Source organism: Schistosoma mansoni, chromosome 1 (assembly GCF_000237925.1).
Source record: "Schistosoma mansoni strain Puerto Rico chromosome 1, complete genome".
In the NCBI taxonomy this organism is placed as follows: Eukaryota; Metazoa; Platyhelminthes; class Trematoda; order Strigeidida; family Schistosomatidae; genus Schistosoma; species Schistosoma mansoni.
Genome location: NC_031495.1, coordinates 3,358,550 through 3,385,701, shown reverse-complemented (window position 1 = coordinate 3,385,701; position 27,152 = coordinate 3,358,550). Strand labels below are relative to the sequence as shown.

At 34.7% G+C, this 27,152-nt stretch overlaps 2 protein-coding genes and 1 non-coding gene across 3 annotated transcripts; 1 reads left to right on the top strand and 2 right to left on the bottom strand.

Moving 5' to 3' along the window:
- Window positions 1-748: 748 nt before the first annotated feature.
- On the top strand, window positions 749-22,532 carry Smp_152220 (hypothetical protein; the record flags this gene model as incomplete). The annotated part of the gene is made up of 6 exons (XM_018793012.1): window positions 749-931; window positions 10,139-10,211; window positions 11,283-11,376; window positions 17,429-17,570; window positions 19,799-19,912; window positions 21,918-22,532. The coding sequence occupies 6 exons, from the start codon at window positions 749-751 to the stop codon at window positions 22,530-22,532; spliced, it is 1,221 nt and encodes a 406-aa protein (XP_018647567.1).
- On the bottom strand, window positions 5,095-5,165 carry Smp_tRNA_00609_Pseudo_CTG.1.1. Its single transcript has one exon. It is a non-coding gene (tRNA).
- A 3,339-nt stretch (window positions 22,533-25,871) lies between the features above and the next one.
- On the bottom strand, window positions 25,872-26,042 carry Smp_200970 (uncharacterized protein; the record flags this gene model as incomplete). The annotated part of the gene is made up of 1 exon (XM_018793011.1): window positions 25,872-26,042. One exon carries the CDS (start codon window positions 26,040-26,042, stop codon window positions 25,872-25,874), a length of 171 nt encoding a protein of 56 aa, XP_018647566.1.
- Between the last annotated feature and the right edge of the window lie 1,110 nt (window positions 26,043-27,152).

The following is a 27,152-nucleotide window of genomic DNA, read 5'->3' as shown; positions in this document are numbered from 1 at the left end:
ACCAAAATATCTTAACCATCCACCTATTTTAGTGACAGTTTTGTTTACTAGACCTATCATTCTAAGTTTTAGCGGTTCGGATCAGTGGTGGAAGCTATAGTGATGTCACTCTACCTAATATTTCAAGTCAGGGGTTGACGATTACTTTAGTCCTACAAATACTAAGAGGGATTACTTCAAGTGTTACTCCCCAGTCACTCTGTTAATAATTGAGTTGTTTTTTTTCCCTCAGTTCCCTAGGAAGAATGTAGCAAGAATTTTGCAGCCAAAAATGAGCTCATCACCCAGACGCAGATCTCAAGAAACAAGTACTAGTACTAGTTCTGCCTAGAGAAGTTTAAGTTTTAGGTATTGTGCATAGGAATCAATGAACCAATTCGTTTAGGTAGTGTTATTCAAAGGAGGTTGTAATGCTTTAAATGTTAAACAGTGGCTTTATCATATTTGTCGAAATCCACATGACTAGAATTTAAGATCACGAGGGTAATGTTTCCGTCACGCTTCTCTATTGATGAAATTATGGATGGAATCGGTAGCAAGTTTGACTCCAGTGAGGTTGCATTTTTTTTTTACATAAATCAGAGTTTTTGATTACTGAACTATAACATTACTAAGGACTTCAGGAACCTTCAGGTTTATTATTTATTACAGAGATAATGTTCTTCACTTTTGTGTATTCGTTGATACGGAATCATTTTAGGTCTTACTGTTTGGATAGTTTTCCAAAAAGATGAGTTAATGGAAAAAAATGAGTCCACTTATGGGGTTCTGGGAGAAATTGCGGATGAAATTAGATCGTGTTTCATCAACTCAAACATCAACATCAGAGAATCATGAAACAGAAACCAACACAACTATACCTAACTGTACGATAACTCATTCGACAAATAATTCCGTTGCAACGCCGGTGACTGTGAATGTCTATGATATGGTAAGAGAAATGTATCTATTGATTTCTATATTTATTATCTCTTCATCGTTAGTTGTGTGATTGTATTACCTAAACGTACAGCTAACTGACTAACTCATATTATTATTTTATGTAGCAGATACAAATGTGATTGGACAAAAATTCAGTGTTTATTTAGTCGTAAAGAAAATGATAGATTGATGTTTCCAGAAGTCATAAAAGGAAACAGTTTTTATACAAACATTTTACTTCAAGAGGTGTGTATACTCACACTTCAGTAAATGGTAATCAATAGATTTTAAACATCCGAAGATCGTAATTAATGTATATTGAGAAACTATCTCGAATCTCTAATTTATGTTCAGTTTTTTAGATCGAATGATCTCAAACCTCTTTTTATAGGTTTTTTGTCCGATATAATCTGCTGCAAAATTGGATTCACTGCTTAGTTAATCTGTTTAAATCGCCAAAAGATAAATATTCTTATCGCCATTTTGACCTAAAACTACATTAATCAGACCACATAGTGACCGAGAAATCACCAACCCTGCTTGTTTTTGATCTCTTATACTATGGGTTTCTCAAGTCCATCCACCCCTGTTTAGGAACTAGGTTATCTGTTCGAAGACAAATAGTATACAATAATCAAATCTTGTCTATGTTTCACCAACATTTTTCTAGAGAAACAAAGGCTTCCTTCAGTTTTAAAACTAAGTGTGCTTCCGTTTTCAGTTTCATTTCCCTAGCCACAAGTGTTTAATATCATTTCAAAACAAAATAAATGTTTCTTACGTCTTATGAGATAAAGTTGGTGTGTCGTTATTCAGAAGATCATAGTAATAAAGCACATAACCTTATGCAAACAATTGTTCACAAGTTTAGCGCCATTCATTGACCAACTACTGATTCGCACATTTGGCTTTTGAAGACTGTCTTATAAAGGTACTTTTACTACTCGAATCGAAAATGTCGATTCAGTTTCAAATGTGCGGCTTAGTGATTATAAGTTAAGTGCTTTTAAAATTTTGAACCATCTCTTGGTTTTCAGACACATTAAGAGTACACATACGGTTTCAGAATCAAAATGCACTAAAATTAAGTTGATTGTCGTATAATAAAAGTTAGTTATGGAATCATTGTAGTACGTCTGTTCACTGAGCTAATTATTCGCAAATCCAACCTCAGTACGGTGAACCAGATATACTCTGTTGTCTCCTTGCTGTTGACTTGAGTGAAAATGTCCAATTTTTTTAAAAAACCTTTCTTAACATTTATTTATTTGAACACATAGATATTGGTACAAAAGCACCAGATTCATATGCGCCACACATTTTTCTTAATAAAGACTCTAAAATCGATCTAAATTCGAACTAATTCAATTATTTTTCTATTATTCAATGATTCAGTTAGTCTTATGCAGTGTAGAACATAGCACATGTGTATTAATCCAAGTTACCACATAACATTAGCACAGAGAAGTGAAATTACCGAGTTACATTTCGAGATGGTAGAAATAGTGACATTCTCAGCAACATTAGGAAACATTAGGTTTGAAAAAAGAAAAGCAAAGTAAGAAGGAATTTCAGGACACAGGATCTAAGACAAGATGTAGAATGAATATATCTGCGTCACTACAAACGATTGTAATCCACGTCGTCTAACATCTCCAACTTCTGGATACAATAATCATCTGGACACCAACTAGGTGGTCTAAACCTATCTATGTGGCTCAGACTAATGGGCAATGATTTCAGAAAATGATGCTACACCTTAGTTTGGCCACCCCAAATTATTTTTAGCCTTTTCTTTTAGCTTCGAAGACACCTATGATCAATTTAGAAACGCATTAATATCTGCTACTCTTAATATTCGTAGGTTATTAGTGTTTGATGAATAACTATTAATTACAAAAATTGTTTGAATAAGCAATCATTAATTGAACACAAAATTATAGTGGATTCATAAATAAAATGAAAGATACATTCAAATCAAATGGCTCATCTTATATTGACTAAATCCATATAGATGAAAATTCACTGAAAATCAATCAGCGTTTCATCCCCAACACAAAGGATGAGTTTACACAACATGTGAAAATCAATCTAGGTTCCCAAGGGAATTAAGACCCAGTGACTTTTTAAAATGCAAGCATATACTGTAAAGTTGTGTACTAGACCCAAGTTCTATTTTCTCTTTATTTTTAAGAGCGCATTTGAGAATTCGCTGTTGTATTCTGCACACAGTTTTAATCGGGCACTCAAACTTTGAAGGTCATTTTTTTACTTGATGTATGGATTCCTTCATCTTATGCTCACGAACTCGCCCTTAGCTTACCTCCTTATAGGTTAATTAAATGGGTGTGCCCTGATAATTTTCTAGTATAATTAACTTCAGAATCCAATTAAACGTAAATGGTTTAGTTGTCTCGTTTAAAACACATTTAGTCGACTTACTTAGTTGGAATGACCTGTTTAATTTTAAGCGAAACAATTATGCCCAATAAATCTAGTCTCAGAAAAGGTATGATTGACCTTTGAAGTTTATAGAATCAGTCAATAGAATGCAAAATGTTTACAGTTAATACTTATAAGATAGGTAGTTAATTCATCCTAGTCAAGATTGTAGTTTTTGACTGAAAATGCCTATGCAAAACTAAATTATCTCTCTTTGTCTACGTATGTTGATGCAAAACTTGGCATCAAGACATTTATAATGGAAAAATTAGAGCTGGAGAGCAAATATTAACAAGTCATCCATAAATGCTGTATTGTCACATCCGAAAATATGGGGACTTGTTCAAAGAGTTAGTTTGATGGAAATCAGTGATACGAATAATGTGGGTACAAACTATCAGTTGAATTTGAAGGATCACTAAGTAAATAACTCAATACCACTGTGTTATGTTGAGTGCCTTGATTGCAAAGCTTTTATTGTCCTTCAGGAGATGGTCATCAGTTGGACAATTTTAAAATCTCCACTGTGTTTTTAAACTATACTACATCAAACCTGTTCAACACGGAATACGTGATGTATGTAATGCTTGTTCTTGAACACATTCTCATGATGTGTCTAATCATTGAATTGCATCAGTACAGGCGTTCGATTATATATAAAATAACATGTATTGATATTGTTAATGAAATATTACTTTAGTTTTATGTTGTATATTACACATTTTTTTTAACTGTGCATAAATGTACCTGAAGTTATCTAAAGAGTTGGTTTCGATAGTAAAATAATGATAATAAAGATCGGAAATTGATTTTATTCATGTTCATTGTCCATATTCGTTTATTTTCTTAAATTACCAACACTCATCGTATTATGAGTATATATAACAAGCCTTAACAGTACTACTGATTTACTTTGGTAGTTAGATTTCTATTAGCTAAGTATTGATAATGTAAGACCTAACACTAGTCTATACGTTTAAGGTTGTCACATCTAATTCAGCGAATTGATAAGCTTAACATGTTCGGAAACAAGTAATGTGGAATAATATTAATTGTAGTGGAAGCTAAAGATTACAAAACATGGATAATGCTAAACTTAAAATTAAGAGAAAGATAAGAAACATTCTGTGCTCGATGTGTCCACATATCACGATTAATTTTAGCATTGTAATCGGGATGTCTATATCTACACTAAAACAACCTAATCTGCCCGTAAGATGTTGTACATATCTGTCATCAGCTTCATAGAGCCTTGTTGAAAATAATTTGAAGCTGTGACAAACTGCTTTAGTACACCAGATGTGGTTTCATCAATGGTACATTAAGGAAGATTTAAATCAGTCAATTAAGTAGTCGGAACATTTTATTTATGACATCTTTAGTTCATTAAAATGCCAACATGTAATGTGTAGTAACTAGCATCATTCAACAACATTTTTCGTTTGTCAGAAAAACCATATCCACTTACAGCAAACGTATAGCTTAATCTGGAAATATGAGTAATGTTACATATGTAGCCAAAAACCACTTAACTGTGTAACAGAATCTCTGTTTTTTTTGTTGAAGATTATCGTTTCGTCTTGTTGTTTAGGACCAAACTGTAACCTCAGAGTTTGTGTTAATTATACTCGGATAAGGTCAAGATATTTCAATATTAGTCAGATTATCATCGAGAAGTCATCTTATTTGATTCGCAAATCTAGTTGAACATTAATAGGTTCCCACATCATGAGGCCTCTCCGAGATTCGAACTCAGGTTGCCGGATTCAGAGTCCGAAGTGCTCACCGCTACACCACGAAAATGGGAGAATTAATAGGTTCGTAATTAGTATACACCTTGTGGAGTGTTAAGTCTGCTTCCAGAGAACCCCAGCAGAGCCTCCAGAGGCTCAAAAAGAGCCCCAACCAATCAGAGTACGACAGAACATTCTGGAGTTCCAACGTGGCATGCTACCATTGGTCAGTAGCAATATATGTCGTTAAGTGGATTGGCTGAATTAGGATGTTGATTTAACTTAAGCAAACATCTATAAATACCTACGATTTTCTGTACAAAAACGAACCTTGTAGTAAAGCGTTTTCTCTGTTACTCGTGTCTTCTCTCTGGACTTCAAGTCGCTGAGTAGTGCTAGCCTGGGGGTTATCCGAATAGCTTAAGATCTGAATAAAGCGTTCAACCTACGAGACATAACAGGAGGAACGGATTATTTTCATTGATTATATGTATCATTTTATATTGGATGTTTGGTTCAGTTATTACTTGAATAGTAGGGTAGAATGATTTCAGTCTGAACTTAATAAGTAACAAAAGTTTCTACAATATGTTATTTTTAAGCACGTAGCATGTAGAGTTGTCTCATATTATGCCTATTCTCACATGAATTTTCTAGTTTTTTTTATTATGTAGCTTGAAATAACTAAGTACAGTTTCTGGTGTACCAGGCTTATAGCAACACTGTGTTTATAGGCTCGATTGTACTATTTGGCTGTTCAAGCTGAATTAGATGGAACAGAGTTAGAAACTACAACCCAGTAAGCAAGGATGCATAGTGGCCAGGAGTGGAGTCCAGGACTCACGTTTCATCCTATTGCGAAGATTCAAGTAAACAATACCGAGTGAATTTAAAATTCATCGCATTGTACAAGCAAGTAGCTATCAGGACTCAGTAACTAAGTGGATAACGCGATAGCGTTTGAAGCGAACGGTACTGGGTCTGAGTCGCGGAGTAGACATTAACTCTAGGATACAGACACATCCGGCTGACGAGTCTCAGATAGGACGAGACGCGCGTCCTGGATTCTACTGCTAAGCACTATCCATCTTTGCTTATAACGCTTTTGAATTAAGGCAACATCGAAGCAATACGCACAGGATACACATATGCCAATAAGAGACTGGTCAATCGCAGTTCAAAACATCAATAGGAAGATACAAGTAAACAATTCCAAATGGTTCTACAACCCAGTAGCTGTATTTTTATTGATTTTTAAACACAAAGCAACTACTTCTAGCTTTCTTTTCTATACCCTTTCAACTCCGTGACAATAGTAACGGTGTAAATTAAGTTATTCATGTTTTATATTGTTTAATTCTTCAACTACTATGAGTTAGGTAATAATAATAACAGTAATAGGATAATAATAATAATGAAAATAATGATAACTATAGATTTATTTACCTAGTAATATTCAGAAGGGGTTTTGTGGAGATTTCAGTATTTTTCATGGTTGAAATCATGAGTCAATTGAAGCTAGACCACCATGGAAAACATGGAAGCACTGGACGGCCGTTTCGTCCTATTATGGGGCTCCTCAGCAGTGCGCATCCACGATCTCGCACTCACGAGATTCGAACCCAGGACCTACCAGTCTCGCGCCAGAGCACTTAACTGATATATATATTATATTAATATTCGTGTAACTTTCGATCATTAGATGTGGAGGTCACGCTGTTCGCCATCTTAATTAATATGTCAGTGTTTTCTTGAAATTGAGCAAAATATTATGACCCTCATGCTTCTGTTTATTTTCTTTTGTATTTCTTAACTCAGTCATCAATTTTTTTAAAAATAAACTTTGGAAAAAAGAGCATGTACGCTTCTATTTTCTTATAATGAACGAAGAAACCCTACCTGTATATGAAATTTATAACAGTTAGCTTATATTATTTGGCTTATTAGAGCAAGTTCAAATCAATCTATTCATGTTAAGTGGCTTTTCCAATAATTCTGAATAGTTTTCAGTTAGTTTTAGTCGTTAACTAACACCATTTGGTGAGGAATAATTGAAATATGAAGAACCTTAGTTTGAAACTCTTTTGTGGTGTACACTCCATCTTGGATCATCAAATCTCAGTGAGCCTAATACATTATGTTTTTCTCACACCCATTGATTTGTAATATTAGCGCGATTCCTCATCTAAAAGACCTAACGGTATGTAATATTAATACTTACCTTATAAGTCCTGAGTATGCTTCCGTAGATTTCCACTTTTAAACAGTTTTAAAAAAATCACCCACCTGAGCTACAAATCTTCTCCACCATCTCAAACCAATAGGAGATACAATCAAAACAAAGGAATAAACAATGACAGATTTAAGGTCAATAAGAACCAATCAACATTGAGGTGCACAGGACAAGCTGTAAATCATATGTGGAGAAATTCAAACACTTCACTTCTACCCGAAGTTTGTGCTGATGATGTCGTTTGCAGAAAGGATGAAAGCTCCACGACCAAACCATCCAGCTCAGAGAACAAGCCTACATCAAAATCACCCACCTGAGCTACAAATCTTCTCCACCATCTTAAACAGTTTTAAAATCAAAAGAAGTATTTGTTCAAAGTGTTTCTCAATGTTAAAGAATTCACTAGATTATATCACTTAACAATAAGAAATATCCTTAAAAATTTATATCGAATCGATCGTCAGTTAGCGATAAATGAAGGGTGTGTTTAATACTTTTCTAGTGTACATTCATAACACTGAAGTAGGCTATTGTTTCATCCTATTTACTTCTTTAAAGAAAAGAGAAAATTGTTTTATGATTAAACTTAATAGCTCCTTATTTTTTATTGTTTGTCTTTAAGTTTTGTGACCTTTTTTTAATCCTTGTTACATAATTCGATTTGTCTACCTTGAATTGATTGTTTAAATCATTTAGTTTATTAATTGAACATTGATGATTCATTTCATTTTGATCATTGGTTGAATTTATGAGTCAATTTTAAGGCTAGACCATTATGGAAAACCTGGAATCGTGGGTGTGCAGTGCTAAGGAGTTCCATACTAGGACGAAACGACCGTCCAGTGCTTCTGAGTTTTCAATGCTGGTCTATCTTTAATTGACTCATGAATTCAATTATTAAATTACTAAAAATCTTCACAAAACCTCCTGGTACGGCCGAGGGTGACTAGAGTCCGCTCTCCCTGTCGAAATACTCTCACATGGCCACGCGTATATAGCCTCTGACACAAAAGTCCTACTCACTGCCTTCTCGTGGCATTACTGTTGTTTACGAAATTGAGAGGACGAAAAGCGAATGTCCTCCGCCTTAACCGGGTTGGTGGACACGACGAGTCCACCTAGGAGAGTTGGAAAACCCTGATTCAAAACCAATGGTGAACATGGGTTTCAGTATCCTGAGGGAACAAATGGCGTCTGAACCAATCGTTGGTCACCGTTTACCATGGGACTGCATCTCCTTACGATGCTCCACTGCCTTGTGGATTATACCTTTAGGTCAAAGGCTCCGGATGTGGCCCCCTTAAGTAAACCACCTGCTTCAGTTTGGACACCTAAGCAGTATCACAGCCCTCACACAAATCGAATGAGATTTGTGCGGCGCATATATATCTGGTGCTTCCTTGTACCAATATTTATGTGTTGAAATAAATAAATAAATAAATGAGTGTTTATATTTTTTGAGAATTTTTCAAATAAACTAAAATGTATACCAAATATGTTGATTAGTTTCAATGAGTTTTTGACTGATGTTAAATTATCAGAAGGGGGTTTTGTGGAGATTTTAGTAATTTTATATAGTTGAATCTCGCGAGGCGGGATCGTCGGTGCGCACTGCTGAGGAGTCCCACAATAGGACAAAACGGCCATCTAGTGCTTCCAGGTTTTCCATGGTGGTGGTCTAGCTTCAACTGACTCATGATCTCAAGTACATAAAATGATCTTAAATTGTTATGTTATTCATTCTTAAAACTTCTTGTCTAATGGAGTAGTTTTTTTTGATAGTTGAATGTGCGCCTTGTATAATTTATAAAGAGTAGATTTTTTTTCATTTTTCTAATTTTATAAATTCAATACCTTGTTCACATAAATATTGATACAAAAGGGCACCAGATATGTATGCGCCACACAAATCTCATTTGATTTGTGTGAGGGCTGTGATACTGCCCAGGTGTCCAAACTGAAGCAGGTGGTTTTCTTGGGGGACCACACCCCGAGCCTTTGACCTAAAGGTATGATCCACAAGGCAGTGGAGCATCGTCAGGGGATGCAGTCCAATGGTAGTCGGTGACCAACGATTGGTTCATACGCCATTTGTTCCCTCAAGATACTGAAGCTCATGTGCACTATTGGTTTTGAATCAGGGTTTTCCAACTCCCTTGGGTGGACTTACCGTGTCCACCAACCCGGTTAAAGCTCCTGACATTCGCTTTTCATCCTCTCAATTTCGTAAACAACACCGGTGCCAGGAGAAGGCATTGAGTAGGACTTCTGTGGGAGAGGCTATACACGCGTGGCCATGTGAGAGCATTTGGAGAAGGAGAGCAGACCCACCCTACTCTCGACTGTACCAGGGCATTCGGGGACATCAATACCTCTACAAAAGTTTTTAAATTTCTACAAAATAATTGTTTAAAACATTCTCCAACTCATCAGTATCTTTGGCAGATTTCAATAAGTTGAAAAACATAATAATTTTCTTTCGTAATTAATTCGATTAGACCCACAAGTCGTTTACTCGATTTCGGCATATCTCCAGGATCATTTGTAAGGATTATAACTTTTATGCTCATCAGTGTATACTGTAAGCATGTTGTCCTTTATTGGAATAAACCTTGTTCTATCCTTGGGTTATCATTATCACTTATATGAAGCCTTATCTTCTATCGTTCAATGCTTTTCTTATCAGTTGTTTTCATTAATTTGGTTGTTTTGTGATTAGATTACACAACCAATGTTAAACTGTTACACAATTTTCTTATCTTCTCCCCTAATGGATATTAATTGCTATGTATCCATATTCATTTCGTAGTTATGGATAAATGATTACGTCAGTTCTCTTGGTATTGGAGTTTATCATACAGGAGTTGTAGTGCATGGAACTGGTAAGTGTTAACTTGTTTGTTTTCCATTCTCTTATAATTTGTAATGTTTATCTAGTTCGTATTTGTAGGATTATATACTGCAATAAACTAGTAAATACAATTGAGAATGTGATTACTAGTCATACGAGATAATTAAAGACATTGGTATTTGCGAGATAAGTTATCTAAGAATACTAAATCTAAATCTAGAGGACCTATGAAGTCTCGATGCTTTTCCATCGTAACATTCAACAGTCAATATATCTCATTTAGACACTTCTATATTTTTTCCTGCATACCATTATGCTCGTTATTGATACATTATGTTTTTGCATTTAAGTCATTTTGAAATCTAACCCTTTACAAACTTTTAAAGTTTTAAAATAAAGCATTCCATACGAAAGAGAACATAGTTCACGAATTTCTGACTCAGTTCTTACATAGCAGCAGGTAGTTACACATACTTAACACATGTCTTAACCACCTCTTTTTATGAACATTTATAACTTAATCGACTGGTTTGACATCTTTGCCTAGTACATTGTACTTAACCTCGAATGAGTGAGCAACATTGAGGTAAGGGATGGATTATCTTGTGGGCAAGATGCCAAATCGCTTGATGAGCTTGTACATATTTATTGGTACAAGTGGTTAGGACATGTGTTATCCATGCATAACTATTGTCTACTTTGACGAGCGACATTTGTTGGTGTAGAAGTAGGTTGAATGAAAGTTAGAGGCGGCTAAACTAAAGTATGAACTCAGTCCATGAAGTCACTGACTCTTGTCCTGAGCTATGTTGGTTCATGACGACCACCTGATTGGGGTTCGCGTGAGAATGGTAATCAATGGCTGAAGATTTTAGATGATATGGTTCAGACAATGATGTAGATGCATTCACACTTTATCTCCTCCATCTGGAATCTTGGCATTCCTTCACACATACCTTTAAACCAATATCTTTTCTAACCAGATTCCCAGTGCTTATTCCTTCTCATTATCATTTCTGAGACATTATTTTCTATCTCTTTTGCTATTCATATAAATGTGTGCTAAATGTGTTTCATTATTACTGTTATTTTGTTGTCATAGAATATTCATATGGTGGACATCCATTAACCAACTCTGGAGTATTCTCTATGTTACCAAGAGATTCTGCTTATTTAGGCGAAAATTATTCGTACAAGTTAGTATTATTCAGAATATTCGTTTCATTATTTACATATTTTCATATACACTTTGCATTTTGTATTCACAGTGTCTGTGAGAATGATTTTAGGTTGGATTTTGTTCGAAATCATTTACCTGAGCTACAAATCTTCTCCACCATCATAGAGAGTGATTATTTAAAAATTAGTCAGAACAAAAGGTTACCGTATCTTATATAACATTTGGTGTATTGTAAAGGTTCATGTAGTTGAAATATATCATCTGGAAAGATAATCATTTGAAAATTAAAGGACACTCTGACCATTTAATTCATCTTCATTAGCATCCAGTTGATCTAATTAATCATCACAGAAAAATATTTACGCTAAACCACGTCTGTTGTGAGATAGGAACTCATTGAAGACAATTGGTGAACGGTCGCTCAACTTCATGGATTGGTTGGAGTTAGACATAAACACCATCGAATGCCGGCTCAGTGGTCTGTCGGTTAAGTGCTCTGGCTCGAGACTGGTAGGTCCTGGGTTCGAATCTCGCGAGGCGAGGTCGTGTGTGCGCACTGCCGAAGAGTCCCACAATAGGACGAGTTGGCTGTCCAGTGCTTCCAGGTTTTCCATGGTGGTCTAGCTTCAATTGACTCACGCTTGCAACTATGAATTTACGCTAAAGCTAAATTTTGTTTAAATCAAGTTATGAATACATGGCATCCTTGTTCACATATTTTATGATGATTAGTATTGAAATCTGTGACGCGTGTTTGGTCCTTGTGTTGATATTTGTTAAGTTTGGTACCTGAATCCTTAACCTTGGTTTCTAATCACTGTTTGGTTTCCCAGAATTCTCTTACACTTGAATCCCTAGCAGGAGACAAAAAGCTGGTGACCTCAAAAATTTTACGGGAATATTTATAGGTTTATTCGTGAACTTGATATTTTTTAAGGATTTTTTGGAAACTAGCTTAAGTTAGTAACAAAATTAGTTATTCAATTACAATGTGGTACGTAATTTACCGTTTCTCCAGAACTATTTGAGAAGTTCCTGTTGAACTCTAATTGAATGAAGTATTCTTAATTTTTCGCGAGCCTCTGAAGACTTTTGAGGGCGTCACTCAACAATGTTCACGTTAAGGCTGGAACCGACTTTCCACCGCTCAAAGCTCACCGAATTACTATTGACTAGACTGCTGATTCGTCTAAAAAGCATGATATTAATTTTTGTTGTAAAGTTTTATAAAATCCATTTACCCATTAGAAACTAATCAAATTTAGTCCTGGATATCAACAAGAGAAAAATACAAATCTGTGCAATTCATATTAAATATCACATCCTTTAACCAAGTTATTGAGTATTCATTGTTTAAGTGAATAAATGACGTATACGGTACTAGATACCTCAATATGTATATGAACACTGGATTACTGATAAATACAATTGATAAGTCTCAGACACAACTGAATGCGCTTCCTGAATTTCAGTGTTATACAACATCAAAGCATATGTTCAGAGTGTATCCATTTTCGAAAGGACACTGATTAGATTCAAATCTCATTTTTAACAACACTTCATATATGAACCTTTGTAACTAATAATTACTATCTATCCTTCTTTCACATTCATGTATTTCGTTCGGAAATCAATTTTATTGTTTGGTTCAATTTATTTTGAATCCTGTACATTTATCTTCAAACGCTTAATGCATTATCCATCCGTTTTAAATTTCGTCATGACGGCTATATCGAAGCAATCTGCATATGATGCACGTGTCCCAACAAACACCGATCAAAATTCAGTCATAAATATCAACAACGGGATAACTTAAATCCTTACTATTCGCTGTTTATAATACTCAGTTTTTACGTACTATTGTGGTGTGTGCTACTGATGTCGACAGATATAATTAGTATGTATCACCGATCAAAGGTGGAATGCCTGGCGGTAGAACGTTGAGAAAACCGAAGAGAACGAGAACAGAAAGTAATTGGTATAAAAACGAAGAAACAACAAAGTCTGAGACCATTGATGGATATTTTGCAAATGAAGTATTTACTGTATGGTTCTCAGATTTTAACAAGATATTGTGTAGTTGTTGTATTAAGATCCATTTAGTTGTTCTCGTTCGCTACGCTATGATACAAATCTTTCAATACGGGTTGACACATAGTGCTTGAAGATAATACTAGAGATAGAAGCATGCTAGAAAAGTGAAGCCGGTAGGTTAGTGGTTAAGGCATTGGATGTTTAGCTACCAAGACTCATGTTCAAACCCCGTTCTGCCTACTTTCTTTTGGACATTTGGGTAGTATCATTATCTTTCACACCTAGAATATGGCCTGTTCATAAATGAGTACCATTATTATTATTACTATTATTATTATTATTATTATTATTATTACCATGGAACGTATTACTTCATTAGTAGATCATAGTAACTGATATATATGCATTGTATTCGATAATTGTTAACTAATAATAGTAAGTAGATATATGTACTAACATTAATGAGGGCGTGTGCGTATTTGTGAAGTACTCTCGTAATTCAACTTCGATTTGTATCTTTTTTTCATCTAGCTAATATCTATTCTCTGTTCTCATGTGATTTATTGTTATATGTCAGTAATAAAAGATTTATAAAACTGTTCAGTTATATCTTTAAAGACTCCAGAACAGACAATGAAATTTAAGTTGATTTGAAACGGTACGATTCATACTGTTATTGATATTTTTGACTGTAATTTAATCAGTCTTGGTTGGTATATTGGGATCCTGTGCGGACTGTCTCGACATAGCCGTTGTGACACAAGCTGGAACTAACAAGTCCCAAATGGGACAAAACGCACGTCCTAGATTTCACTGTTAGCAGCCACATTCCATCCATTCTATATCAGAGGATCGAATATTCAGTTTATGACTTCCATCAAAGTGTTTTACTGAATTAATGTGTTCCATTTTAACGGAATATGTGATGTGCACACCGAATTCTCTGAATTCAAACAACTTGAGCAGTGTGGCTTACACTTATAGAATGTCATTTCGCATTGGACAATCTTATCTACTTTATGCGAGAATTTTGTATAAATTTCAGGCACAACTAGTTTTCAACTCTTCAACAGTACACTTCACGTAGCCCTACATATTATGATATAGTTCCAGAATCTCCTAATACCTTAGCGATGTCGATATTCTGTTGAACAACAGAATAGGAATCCAACAGTTTAACATTTTTTGACTCTTATGAGTTAGCGTTATTTTGCAATCCTCATCGACAAACCTCACTGAGTAACTGCTACATCTCTACAAATTTATCGACTTTATACTAGAATTTTGGAAAGTTTATCTTAGAAATCGGTACATATCGTCGAAGTTATAGGTTACTTCGAGCTTAAATTTTGTTTGGTTTAGTATCTGCATCCTACGTACAACTTACCAGCCAGTACAAATCACGTATCTAATGCTCTCCGAATTTCTATGATTCTGTAGCCGTCATTTCGTGAAGAAATTTTCTCCACATTATCATATATTTTTAGATTTGTCCAGGTCTACACATAAGTTAATTATTTGACATATATTTATTGCCTATTGTCTGTTCAATATAGTTGTCTGGAACAAAGTCAATGATATGGAGAAAGTTTTGTTTGGCAAATCGATTGATGAGTTAGTGAGTCGTCAGTTGGAGTGTTTGCAATATGTGTTACGCATGCCCTACCTACGCCTATCTTTACGGGTGAAGTTGTTGTGTATAGAAGTAGGAGTAGGCTGGAAGAAAAAAGGTGCGGATAAATGAATACATAGCACCAGTCCATTAAGTTACTGACAATTGGTCTGAGTCATGGTAATAGGTATAGCCTACATGGTTGGAGTCTGGACGACTATCGTAATTAGCAGCTAGAGATGTTGCATGGCATGGATTAGAATCGGTCTCAACGGCACAGATGAATTCATACTTTACCTTCCCGAAATCTCCATCTACTTATTTTTTTTCATTTTTCTATGCCTTGTCTTTTTTACAATTACTGATGCTGTTACTATTTCAGCTACCTAAAAATTTGTCATAACTTTATGTCACTGTACTAATGGGATGTGATGACTTGAACCGATGCGCACATATCAGGTTCTACGTTGCTGCTTATGACTGATGACCCGCTACGTTTTTCAAAGAAATAAATTTGATAAGGTTTTAGACGTTAATAGATATTTTTCCTTAGTAATAGTAAAACGTATTTTCAAATAGTGCTACCAATCATATTTATGTATTTTCTTCTGGAGCATCATTGAAACTATTTAAGAGCAACAATATTAAGTTTATCCTTCAAATATCTTTACGTATGTCTGAATTGATGTAACGTCGCTGCCTCCAGGGTGTTGTAAATTACTCCAGAAACTTAATTGTTTTCAATGTGTTGAATTCCACTTAATATTACTCATTTCACTAGTATAGACTTCTTTACTCAGCTTTTGGTCACACTTTGTAAAGATTAATCTTCCTACTGTTTATATGAAAGTATTTGGGAATGGGTTCTGTTAGTGGGATATAGATTGAATTAAAGCATGTTTCGTTTAGGATTGTGTTAGGACACTCTGATTAGCTATTTTTAATCAATCAACACTAATGGGTGCTTGGAAAAGACTGTAGAATCTTCTTATGTAAAAATGATTAATATACAAACGTTTTTCTGATTGTGATTGCTACTTTCATCCAACTTTTTGTATTCGGAGTATAATTACGTTCCTGTTCAACCGTGTTCTGATTTGGTGACTTGTCTAGTAAAGTAGTATCTAAGATGACTAAGAATTAAGAATAGCTGGGTCTTAATCAAAGAATTTATAACGGGTTCGAACTCAGATGGAGTTTCACCATGTTAGTTTCATCATGTTTAGTTATGTTTCTGATATGATGGGATAAGGTGACATTATTTAGGTAAATATCTTTTGCATAAATTCACTTATTTATTTATTTAAACACATAAATATTGGTACAAGTAAGCACCAGATACATATGCGCCACACAAATCTCATTTGATTTGTGTGAGGGCTGTGATACTGCCCAGACGCCCAAACTGAAGTAGGTGGTTTTCTTAGGGGGTCACACCCGGAGCCTTCGACCTAAAGGTCTAATCCACAAGGCAGTGGAGCATCGTGAGGAGATGCAGTCCAATGGTAGTCGGTGACCAACCATTGATTCATACACCATTTGTCCCCTCAGGATACTGGAGCCAGCCCATGTTCACCATTGGTTTGTAATGAGGGTTTTCCAACTCCCCTAGGTGGACACTCCACATCCACCAACCCGGTTAAAGTGCCGGATATTCGCTTTTCGTCCTCTCAATTTCGTAAACAACACCTGTGGTGCGAGAAGGCAGGGAGTAGGACTTTTGTGTCAGAGGCTATATATGCGTGGCCATGTGAGAACATTTTTCGAGGGAGAACAGACTCTCCCCAATCTCGGCCGTACCAGGGCATTTGGGGGCCATAAATTCACTATGATTTTCCGTCATGGTGACAGGTACAATCTTCGTTCACTAAAGTTAGTGACGTCCTAAAGTCAATATTTTCTTGTATCAATTTGGTATAAACTTCTTTCTATATGACAAGTTTGAACTCTCGTTCAATATGACAATTTTATTCCCTGTATTGGTTCAGGCGAACTATATTTATTTTTTTCTAATGTAACTCTATATACTTCCCTCCACTGTAATATTATCGTGTATGAAATTCCATATGCAAATGATTGGATTATGGTCTAAGGAAGATTTAATTTTGGGAATTGTTTAGAGACGTGTTTTTGTAGAGTTAATAAAACTTCATTTTATCAGTCTTTCGTGTTCTTACTTTGCACCGTTGGAATTGTAGCGATTCTCGTTTCCCAATATAAGCAGTAAGTCTGAAGACTCAACCGAGTCGTTACATATATAATAACTACGAATTTTTATATACAATAGCTGGCTAGTCAGTTACAACGGTGCCGAGGGAGCCAAATTTTTCTAGTTATTTCACTGTTAGGATTATTGTATAGAGATACGTTAAATGAAATTACTATCGAAAATCATTGTTAACTTTCATGTTATATCTTATAGAGTGACACTGTCCATGGGATATACAGATTTCACAGCTTCCGACGTTACTTTATTGCTAGAGAGTATAACAACAGATTATCGTGGTGATCAATATCATTTATTAAATAAAAATTGTAATCATTTCTCTGATACATTTGTTCAGGTTGGTTTTACATTGTATTTCTATGTTATTGATTTGTTTTGTTCATTAAAGAAAACTTCGGGGATATACACTTCACTATCAACACACCAGTGTAACAGTGACCATTAGAAGAATTCTATTTATTAATATAGTATCAAATGGGGGAAATGTTTTGCTCATGTTAGGATACTTAGAATAATCAAGAAAAGAGAAGATTACAATAGATTTTTACTCTAATGTATGATTGCTTTAGAGTATTTTTGGGCTTAGTATATACCGCCTTACATTGCAATGGTTTTTAAATACATATTATTTAGTTAATGGGTGATCAGCTTGTGCGGATGTGTGGATGCAACTCGAACTGATGTACGTACGTACGAAGTTCTATGTTGTGACTGACTGACTGGATGTATTGAATTTATATATAATGAATATAATCTGGTTGGCGAATATTTCTGCATTCAATCAGTGGTGGGCCAAAAAAATCGCATAACCTACTCAGGTGCGTATATGAAAAGTTTGCGACCTATCACTGTACAAGGTACAAAAATATGCAGTCAGGGATATCGTCGTGGTTGATAATATGCATTGAAAAGAATGAACATTAATCATATGTCGATTCCTGAAATACTAACTTCTAACTGCCGATCACTAGTTGGCTAGGCGAACTATCTTCAATTCCTTTTAAGTCTTAACATGTATCGTAATTGTGGGATAATCACAACCCAAGAATCCTGCTTACATAATTTACAAAACGATTGTTTAGTATCATTATAGGGTTACAATGTTTATCGTCATGATTGATCAAGTAATCAAAAAGTGTAGTAGCGATGTAGTTACATTTGTAAATGTGAAGTGGTGTCAATTTGGTTTTGCATGTCTTAAGTTTAGAAACGACTTTATCAACTGTCCAACTTTAAGATGTCCAAAACACTTGAAAAACAGTTACGTTTATGTTACCAATATCTGCGTGACTTTATACTACACATCACCTGCAATATCTGTTTTCGCTGATTAATTCACTGGATTTGCTGTTACTCCCTTCAATGGTTCGCTTCCAATTGTGTGTGGTGATTTTAATACATATGACCGTAGCTTTCTTTCATCATTAGATCACCAAAATGTAAATTTTCTCACTCGTTTGGATGATCATGTAGACTTAGTTTTCATTAATGGAGTGGGAATATATGTAGCCTCCAAATGCCCTGGTACGGCTGAGAGTGGGGAGAGTCCGCTCTCCCCCTCCAAATGCTCTCACACGGCCACGCGTACATAGCCCCTGCCAGGGAAGTCCTACTCACTGCCTTTTCGAGGCGCGAATGTTGTCTACGAAATTGAGGAGATTAAAAGCGAATGTCCTGCACTTTAACTGGGTTGGTGGACACAGGGGGTCCAAACCAACGGTACACATGGGCTCGGTTTGTTTACTCTTTTTCATTTTTTGTTAAAATAACTTTTTGAAATGCTTCGTGCTAAGAGTTCCATGTTGTGCCAAAATATAACATTGAATAAAGCTAATAATACTACTAATAATTAATACATATGAACAGTTTTGTCAGGAACCTGATGTGTTAATGACAATTGTGATCCAGAAAACTCTGAGTTCGATGAGTAGCATATGTATTATATTGAACAATAATCAGTGTATTATTATTAATTATCAGAAGGGGTTTTGTGGAGGTTTAGTATTTTTTCATAGCTTTATTTAATATTATATTTTTGGTATAATATAGAATTCTCAGCACAAATTATTTCAATAAGTTTCCGTTTCTTACTTCTTCGTCGATCCTGATGATAAATATTGAGTGATCGCCAGTTAGAAGTTAGCAGTTCAGTCAATCGACATCTGAATAATGTACATTCTTTACGCTACATATTGCCAGCAACCACGATATCTCTGATTAGGCCTTTTGTAACCTTTACATCGAAAGGTTGTACACTTTTCAGAAACCCACCTGAACATGTTGTGCAATTAATAGCCATAATAATGTATTAAAACAAACAAAATTAGATAACTTGTTGAAATATCTAGATAGCAGGAACAGGTAGTCCAGATGTTCGAGCAGGCCGCCAATTAGATCCATGCCCGTAGCATATGTATTTACAAAAGAAAGTTATCATATCGATTGAAACAATAGTATCGTACTATTTAAATGAAATTATAAAGCGTGATTAATATCATTAAACCTATCTGAATTGATAAGTTTCTATATATTGAATAAATACCTTGATTTTTTTGCTTTCTTCAGTTACTTTGTGGTCGATCTTTACCTAAATGGATAAATCGATTAGCTACAATTGGTTCTAAACTTCCATTTATTGAACGTACACTACCAATTGAATGGTTGAGACCACATCAACAGGTAAAATTTCATTTATTCAATTGTCAATTCATATCATTATTCAACATTGTTTAGTTTACAAATATGTAATGATTAAAGTTGGAAGGAAATTTGGTTCGAAATTATTTACAAAAAGGTTGTTGTACTGATATCCTATCAAATATTTTATCTGTGTTTCATCACAAACCTTTTGATATTGAGCTAGATCATTTCCCCAGGAACAGTTTTACCATTGCTTACTTACTTACTCCTGTTGCCTCTCACGGAGAAACATAGGCTACTCATCAGCATTTTACATCCAACTTTATCCTGTGCAATCCTTTTCATGTCTGCTTCTAATTCTCGACCCAGTGTGTTCTTTGGCCTCCCTCTTTTCTGTTTAACCATATGATTAGGAAATTTAAATGAAATATTTGTTCGATAATTGTTTGTTGCATGAATGATAACATAAAGCGTTCGAAAGTTCAATTCATAATCTCCTCTTAATTGTGCTTCATAATTAAGTCTTAACATAGTCAAGATTTGAATGATGAGCGAAATTTCATATCATCAATCGTTCCAAATTATATTATAGTAGTATTGTGGTGTGGTCTACTTATATCCACATAAGTAGTGTATTATGATGGTCGTGCGTCGAATGTATTTCAGTAGATCGATAAGGAAAGAACGGAAACGAAACGCGATTGGTATAAAAATGCATGAACAATAATGATCGGAGACTATGGACTGATATTTGCAAAAGGAACAGTCAAGATAGTGACAATTGATTGAAAGTTTGCAAGTGAAATATTTACTGTATGGTTGTCAGATTTTAGTGAGATAGTCTGTAATTCGTGCTTAAAGACATTCGATTGTCTCCACCCATGTTCTTGTTCACTACAGTTTTAATGGTACTATTTTTTCAATTATTTGATCATGTGAAACATGTAAACCAATTCAGAAGTATACTGTTGGAAAAAATGAAAAGCAGTTCAGGAAAGGAAATTTCCTCTTCGACAATTCGATTTACTTTTACTGTACAATCGTATATTTCGGTAATTTTCCTTAAAAAAACACCAGTCTGTAATTAAATATAGAGTTATTTTTCATTAAAATTATGAACCCATCAATGTTGGATCAATACTGAAAACCTGAAAGCACTGGATGGGCGTTTCATCTTAGTATAGGACTCCTCAGGAGAGAGCACCCACGACTTGGCACGCGAGAATCGAACTCACGACTTTCGGTCTCTCGCACACTTCTGAGAGGTCCCAAACTAAGATGAAACGGATGTCCAGTGCTTCCAGATTTTCTGTGGTAGTCTAACATTGATCAGTTCATGACTTCTATGAACCTCAACAATATTCACAACCTTATACTGACACAGTTGATATGTTGTTTAATAGAGTTATAACAAGTGGTCAAATGATTTACACATGAAATATAATAGTTTTATTATTATTATTATTTAAACACATAAATATCGGTACAAAGGGGCACCAGATACATATGCATCACACAAATCTCATTTGATTTGTGTGAGGGCTGTGATATTGCCCAGGTGCACAAACTGAAGCAGGTGATTTTCTTAGGGGGTCACACCCGGAGCCTTCGACCTAAAGGTCTAATCCACAAGACAGTGGAGCATCGTGAGGAGATGCAGTCCCATGGTGGCCGATGACCAACGATTGATTCATACGTCATTTGTTCCATCAGGATACTGGAGCTCATGTTCACCATTGGTTTGGAATCAGGGTTTTTCAACTCCCCCAGATGGACACTCCACATTCACTAACCCGGTTAAAGTGCCGGATATTCACTTTTCGTCCTCTCAATTTCATAAACAACACCCCTGCGAATGGTACTCGGTTCGAGTTCCAGAGTGATTATCAACTCGAATTCAGGCACACTCGGTTGACGAATCCCAAGATAGAAACAAACGCGCGTCCTGAATTCCACTGCTATCCATCTTTGCTTATAATACTTACTCAGATTTATTATATTTAAATTATTTATATTTCTCTATTTTGTTTTTTATTTCGAATAGATTAATAACCCTATAAATAAAGAAGAAATATATGACAATAATATAGAATGTATAGAACAATCACAGACTACTTCATTACATAATCTTCGAAGAATTAGTGCTATTGAACGTTTACAAAATTGTCTACATCATCATTTTCATAAAGGTAATATCCATAAACATGAACAAAATCATTCAGATACATATTCATTAATTAACATTCCATTTAATAAAAAACCATTAATTGATCATAATTGGTATTTATATTTAACACAATGTAGAACATTTTATGAATCTGATTCTGATGATCTATACAATACAACGAATAATCCTTCTATGATTATGACAAATAACACTTTCAATGATGACAATACTCATCGTTGTATAGATCGTCAACCAATTCAAGAATATAATTCATATCAAAAGTGTACTGATCCATCTTCAAGTTATTCCTATCCTGGTTATTCTTTTACAAATAAGATACCATCTCATTCTGTTTCATTGCCTTCAACACTATTAAATCATTCTAGATCCTCTTGTAAATCGTTCAAATCTATTAAACGATCTCAATCAATTACATTTGATAATTATATGAATCTAGATAATAATGAACATGTAAATATGGTTTATGAATAGAAAATCTTTATACTCAGGAAATTCATCCATAGATTCATAATGAATCCGAGTTATTCTAATTTAAATCATCAAATTTGTTTGTATTCATTGGTATAAATGAACAATTTAGTTCAAAATTTATTATTAGAAGGGAGGTTTTGTGGAGATTTTAGTAATTTTATATAGTTGAAATCATGAGTTAATTGAAGCTAGACCACCACCGTGGAAAACCTGGAAGCCTTCGACGGCCGTTTCGTCCTATTGTGGGACTTTTCAGCAGTGCGCATCAGTGGAGTTCAACTCACTGAAGAAATTGGTGAATGGTTACTCAATTTCGTGGATTGGTTGAAATTAGATATTAACACCGTTGGATGCTGGCCAGTTCAGTGGTATATCGGTCAAGTGCTGTGGCGCGAGACTGGTAGATCCTGAGTTCGGATCTCGTGAGGTTAGGTTGTGGATGCGCACTGCTGAGGAGTGCCACAACAGGACGAAACGGCCGTCCAGTACTTTCAGGTTTTCCATGGTGGTCTATCTTCCATTGACTCATGATTTCAACTATATAAATTTATTGTTTATTTTCTGTTTTTCTTTTGTTTTTTTTCTCTCTCTTTCATATTTTCTTCTTTACAATATCGATCAATTTTATTGTTATATTATGTAGATCTACAATTTCATATATGATATATCCTCTTTCTTTACCTTTTTAACAATAACAACAAATACACAAAGAAAGTCATTCAAACAATGAATGAAAATTTGCTAACTTGTTTTAACCATTTTAACTAACGAATATTTTTGTTTAAACCAAACCGAACCAAACCAAAACCAAACAGATACACACACACACTTATCCATAAAGATTGTTAACGTTACCTTCAGTTATGTTTTTTTTTTTCACTTCATTCTTTTTTCTTCTTCTGGTAACAAATAAATGAAACTACAAAATTGTATTTTTAGGTATTTTCTATTTAGTTACTATGGAATTTGTCATTTTATTGTTTTTAACTCATTCTATTATATGATTCATAATAATATTTATGTTTTTTTTTTAAGTTTTAACAAAATTAAATCAATATAGATGTAATTGTGTTGACAGTGTTTGTACTGGGTTTTCCCCCCCCTCTCCAACTACCACCATCACCAGTTATTTCCTCTTTGATCTTTAGTTTATGTGATAGGGATTCGAGCTTTAGTGCTTTCTTTCTAATCAATATTTTTGTTCAAATAATTTGTATTACAAGCTGTGTAAATAGGAAAGGATCATGCCAGAATATATATGTATATTGGCTATATACATATGTTCAGTTTTTAAAAAGAGCGGAACAAACTCAATTGATCAATGTTCAATGATAAATATCTTTTCTTTTTTTTTTTGAAGTTTTATCTTTATACTATTCATCATCAATAGTTCAGTATAGTTATGTGCTTATTGTTAAAAAAAAAATTGGGACAGTATTGTTCTTTTTTTAAATGGATACACAATGGACTCGAACTATAATGCATTTACTTGTTTGTTTATTGATTGATTGATATCCAATTCAATTGGTCAAAACAAAAACACGAAAAGGAGTAACCAAAATGGATATTTTTTGTCAATTTATCTGATAAATGGTATTTTTATTTCTTTATTATATCTGTCAATCAGTTTTTATTTGAATATTTTCTTTGATTTTTTTTGGGGTTATTTGTTTAATCTAGGTTATTTTTCCTTTTTTAAGAAAGAAAGAAAAAGTCAAACTGTCTTATCATATTTGTTAGTGGATTGTTATTATGGTTATTATTATTATTAGTATGATTTTTCTTTGATAAGAAACGGTGAAAACATGACTATTTATATTTATTTAAACACATAAATATTGGTACAAGGAGGAACCAGATACATATGTGCCGCACAAATCTCATTTGATTTGTGTGAGGGTTATGATACTGACCAGGTGCCCAAACTGAAGCAGGCCACACTCGGAGCCTTTGACCTAAAGATCTGATCCACAAGGCAGTGGAGCATCGTAAGCAGATGCAGTCCAATGGTAGACGATGATTGACGATTGATTCATATGTCATTTGTTCCCTCAGGATACTGGAGCCAGTCCATGTGCATCATTGGTTTGGAATGAGCGTTTTCCAACTCCTCTAGGTGGACTTTCTGTGTCCACCGACCCGGTTAAAGTGCCGGATATTCGCTTTTCGTCCTCTCAATTTTGTAAACAACTGTAATGGTACGAGAAAGCAGTGAGTAGGACTTCCCTGGCAGAGACTGTATGCGCGTGTCCATGTGAGAGCATTTCGAAATGTAGAGCGGACTCTCCCCACACTCGGCCGTACCAGGGTATCATGACTACGTACTTGTAATGGTCAAAGAAAAAAACATTTTGCTTGAGATTCAATAAGTTGAAATTAAAATTATTCTTTTTTTGGATATTTTATATCATAGTTGAAAGCGTGAGTCAGTTGAAGCTAGACCACCAGGGAAAACCTGGACTCATGCTTTCAACTATGAAAATAGTAAATCTCCACAAAACCCTTTCTGATAATGTTATATCAATTGAAGGAATTACTATTTGAATAATACTGATTATATGACTTAACGTAGTTTTAGATTAAAACTGTCTGTCTATGATAATAATAATAATACGGCAGTTGAGTGTAATTAATCATGGCCTGGCTTGTTTTAATGCAGAGTAATTCAGAATTGTATCTGATTTTCAGTTGAATAGATTGTCTAACATTTACCGATTTATAATGTAAAATGTACAATCTTAATGTGCATTAAAGTGAATTACCAATAAACAACTATTTGTGTGGTATTTGTCGTGGTAGGAAAGAAAGCTGCAAAGGGCTAGCTTCTGTTGGTCCTTCACGACTCCCTAGCTGGGGTCCGAGAGATGTTGCAACACAGTGGCTAGAGACGTTATTAGATATGGCTCAGAATAGAAGCCAGTGGCGATCCTGCTGTAACCTTCTTTTACTTTCTTCATAAAGAGTGGTTATAAATTTCTTAACTGAGAGAGTTCTTCTGGTTGTACATTTCAGTTCCCCCCATCATTATTCTTCTCTATTTTTTCCTTCTTTTACATATACGCATTTTTCCCCTCCTATTCTCATTATTTTGTGTGGCGCATATGTATCCGGTGCCCTTTGTACCAATATGTATGTGATTAAATAAATAAAACAACTATTTAATATGTAATTTGATAGAAACTTAGATATTTTATTACATAACTATCTGGTATAGAGTAAAACAAATAGATGTATATTGCTTCAATAAGTGGTTAGAGTAGATTTTGTTATATCGAGTGAGTGCGTGCCCTGTTTGATATATATGACGTGATGATCCCCGCCAATTAGAGAGGAGTGAATTTATTGATCGGAGCAATGATACATGAAAACCGTTTGAGCACTTATCAGTCCTGCTTTATGCCTAGACCAGCCAGTTAAGTCCAGAACACCAATAACAGTCTCTGCAATATGAATAATTATTCTCAAACATACTGGGTTTGTATACCAATCGAACAGACCACATCGTTCCATAAAATCGAAGATAACATTTGTACAAGATTTTGTCAAATGTGGCTGTGAATAGGGGGAACAGTAATTAATAGATTGGGTACAACTGAGGAATAGTAAATCGTACAGTAATAGTCTATGGGTCAAAATGATGCTAATAATAAGAGGGACACGAATATGAATAGTTTAGTTACTTAACCATTATATAATAGGAAATATACATATCATATTGGTCCATAAATAGTTCTCAGAGTTGCCATTCATAAATCTCTTCGGGATATAACAGATTTGTTCAATTTGTAGTGAATTTTTGTCACCGAACGACATAGTCTAGATAACCATTAAAAACTAGGTGATACTTGATATTTGCATTGATTAATCACCAATTCTCAATTAGTTCGTAGTAACGACCAAATTTTATCAACCAGTTTGAAGTATAACCAATAGTCCAATCGGCTAGGTATTCCATACATCACGTTTGAATGTTATTTAGTTGGATTTAAGCAATAAGAAATTTGAGCCTAGATTTTGTGTTATTCAACTGTTGACCAGCTTTATGTAGGTGTAAACTAATTGTATTGACTGACTACTGATGTAGTGAATGAGAACACGAGTGGGAACAATCGAACACATTAAAGCAAAAACTATAGACTATCTCACTAAAATCTGACAACCAGACAGTAAATATTTCACTTGCAAACTATCAATCAGTCACTATCTTGACTGTTCCTTCTGCAAATATCAGTCAGTCTTCTCTGATTATTATTGTTCATGCATTATCGTACCGATTGATTTCCGTTCTTTCCTTATAGATCTTCTAGTGAAATACATTCGACGCCCGACCATCATAATACACTACTAATGTGGAAATAAGTAACCCACGCCACACTGAGTACTACCGATTAGTCGTGTGTATAAAGTTTTAATTGCTTGATTCAAATTAGCATAGTTTAAAACTAATTGTCCATAAGCCACCATCAGCTGATTTTACAACCTCAAGTGGTGTACGACAAGGCTGTCTACTATCCCTATTTTTGTTTAACTTCATTATAGACATATTGCTGGACCATTTTCAAAACAACTCAAGTTTAAATAATGACAGAACAAAAATAGTAGTAGGATATAAAGGATTCC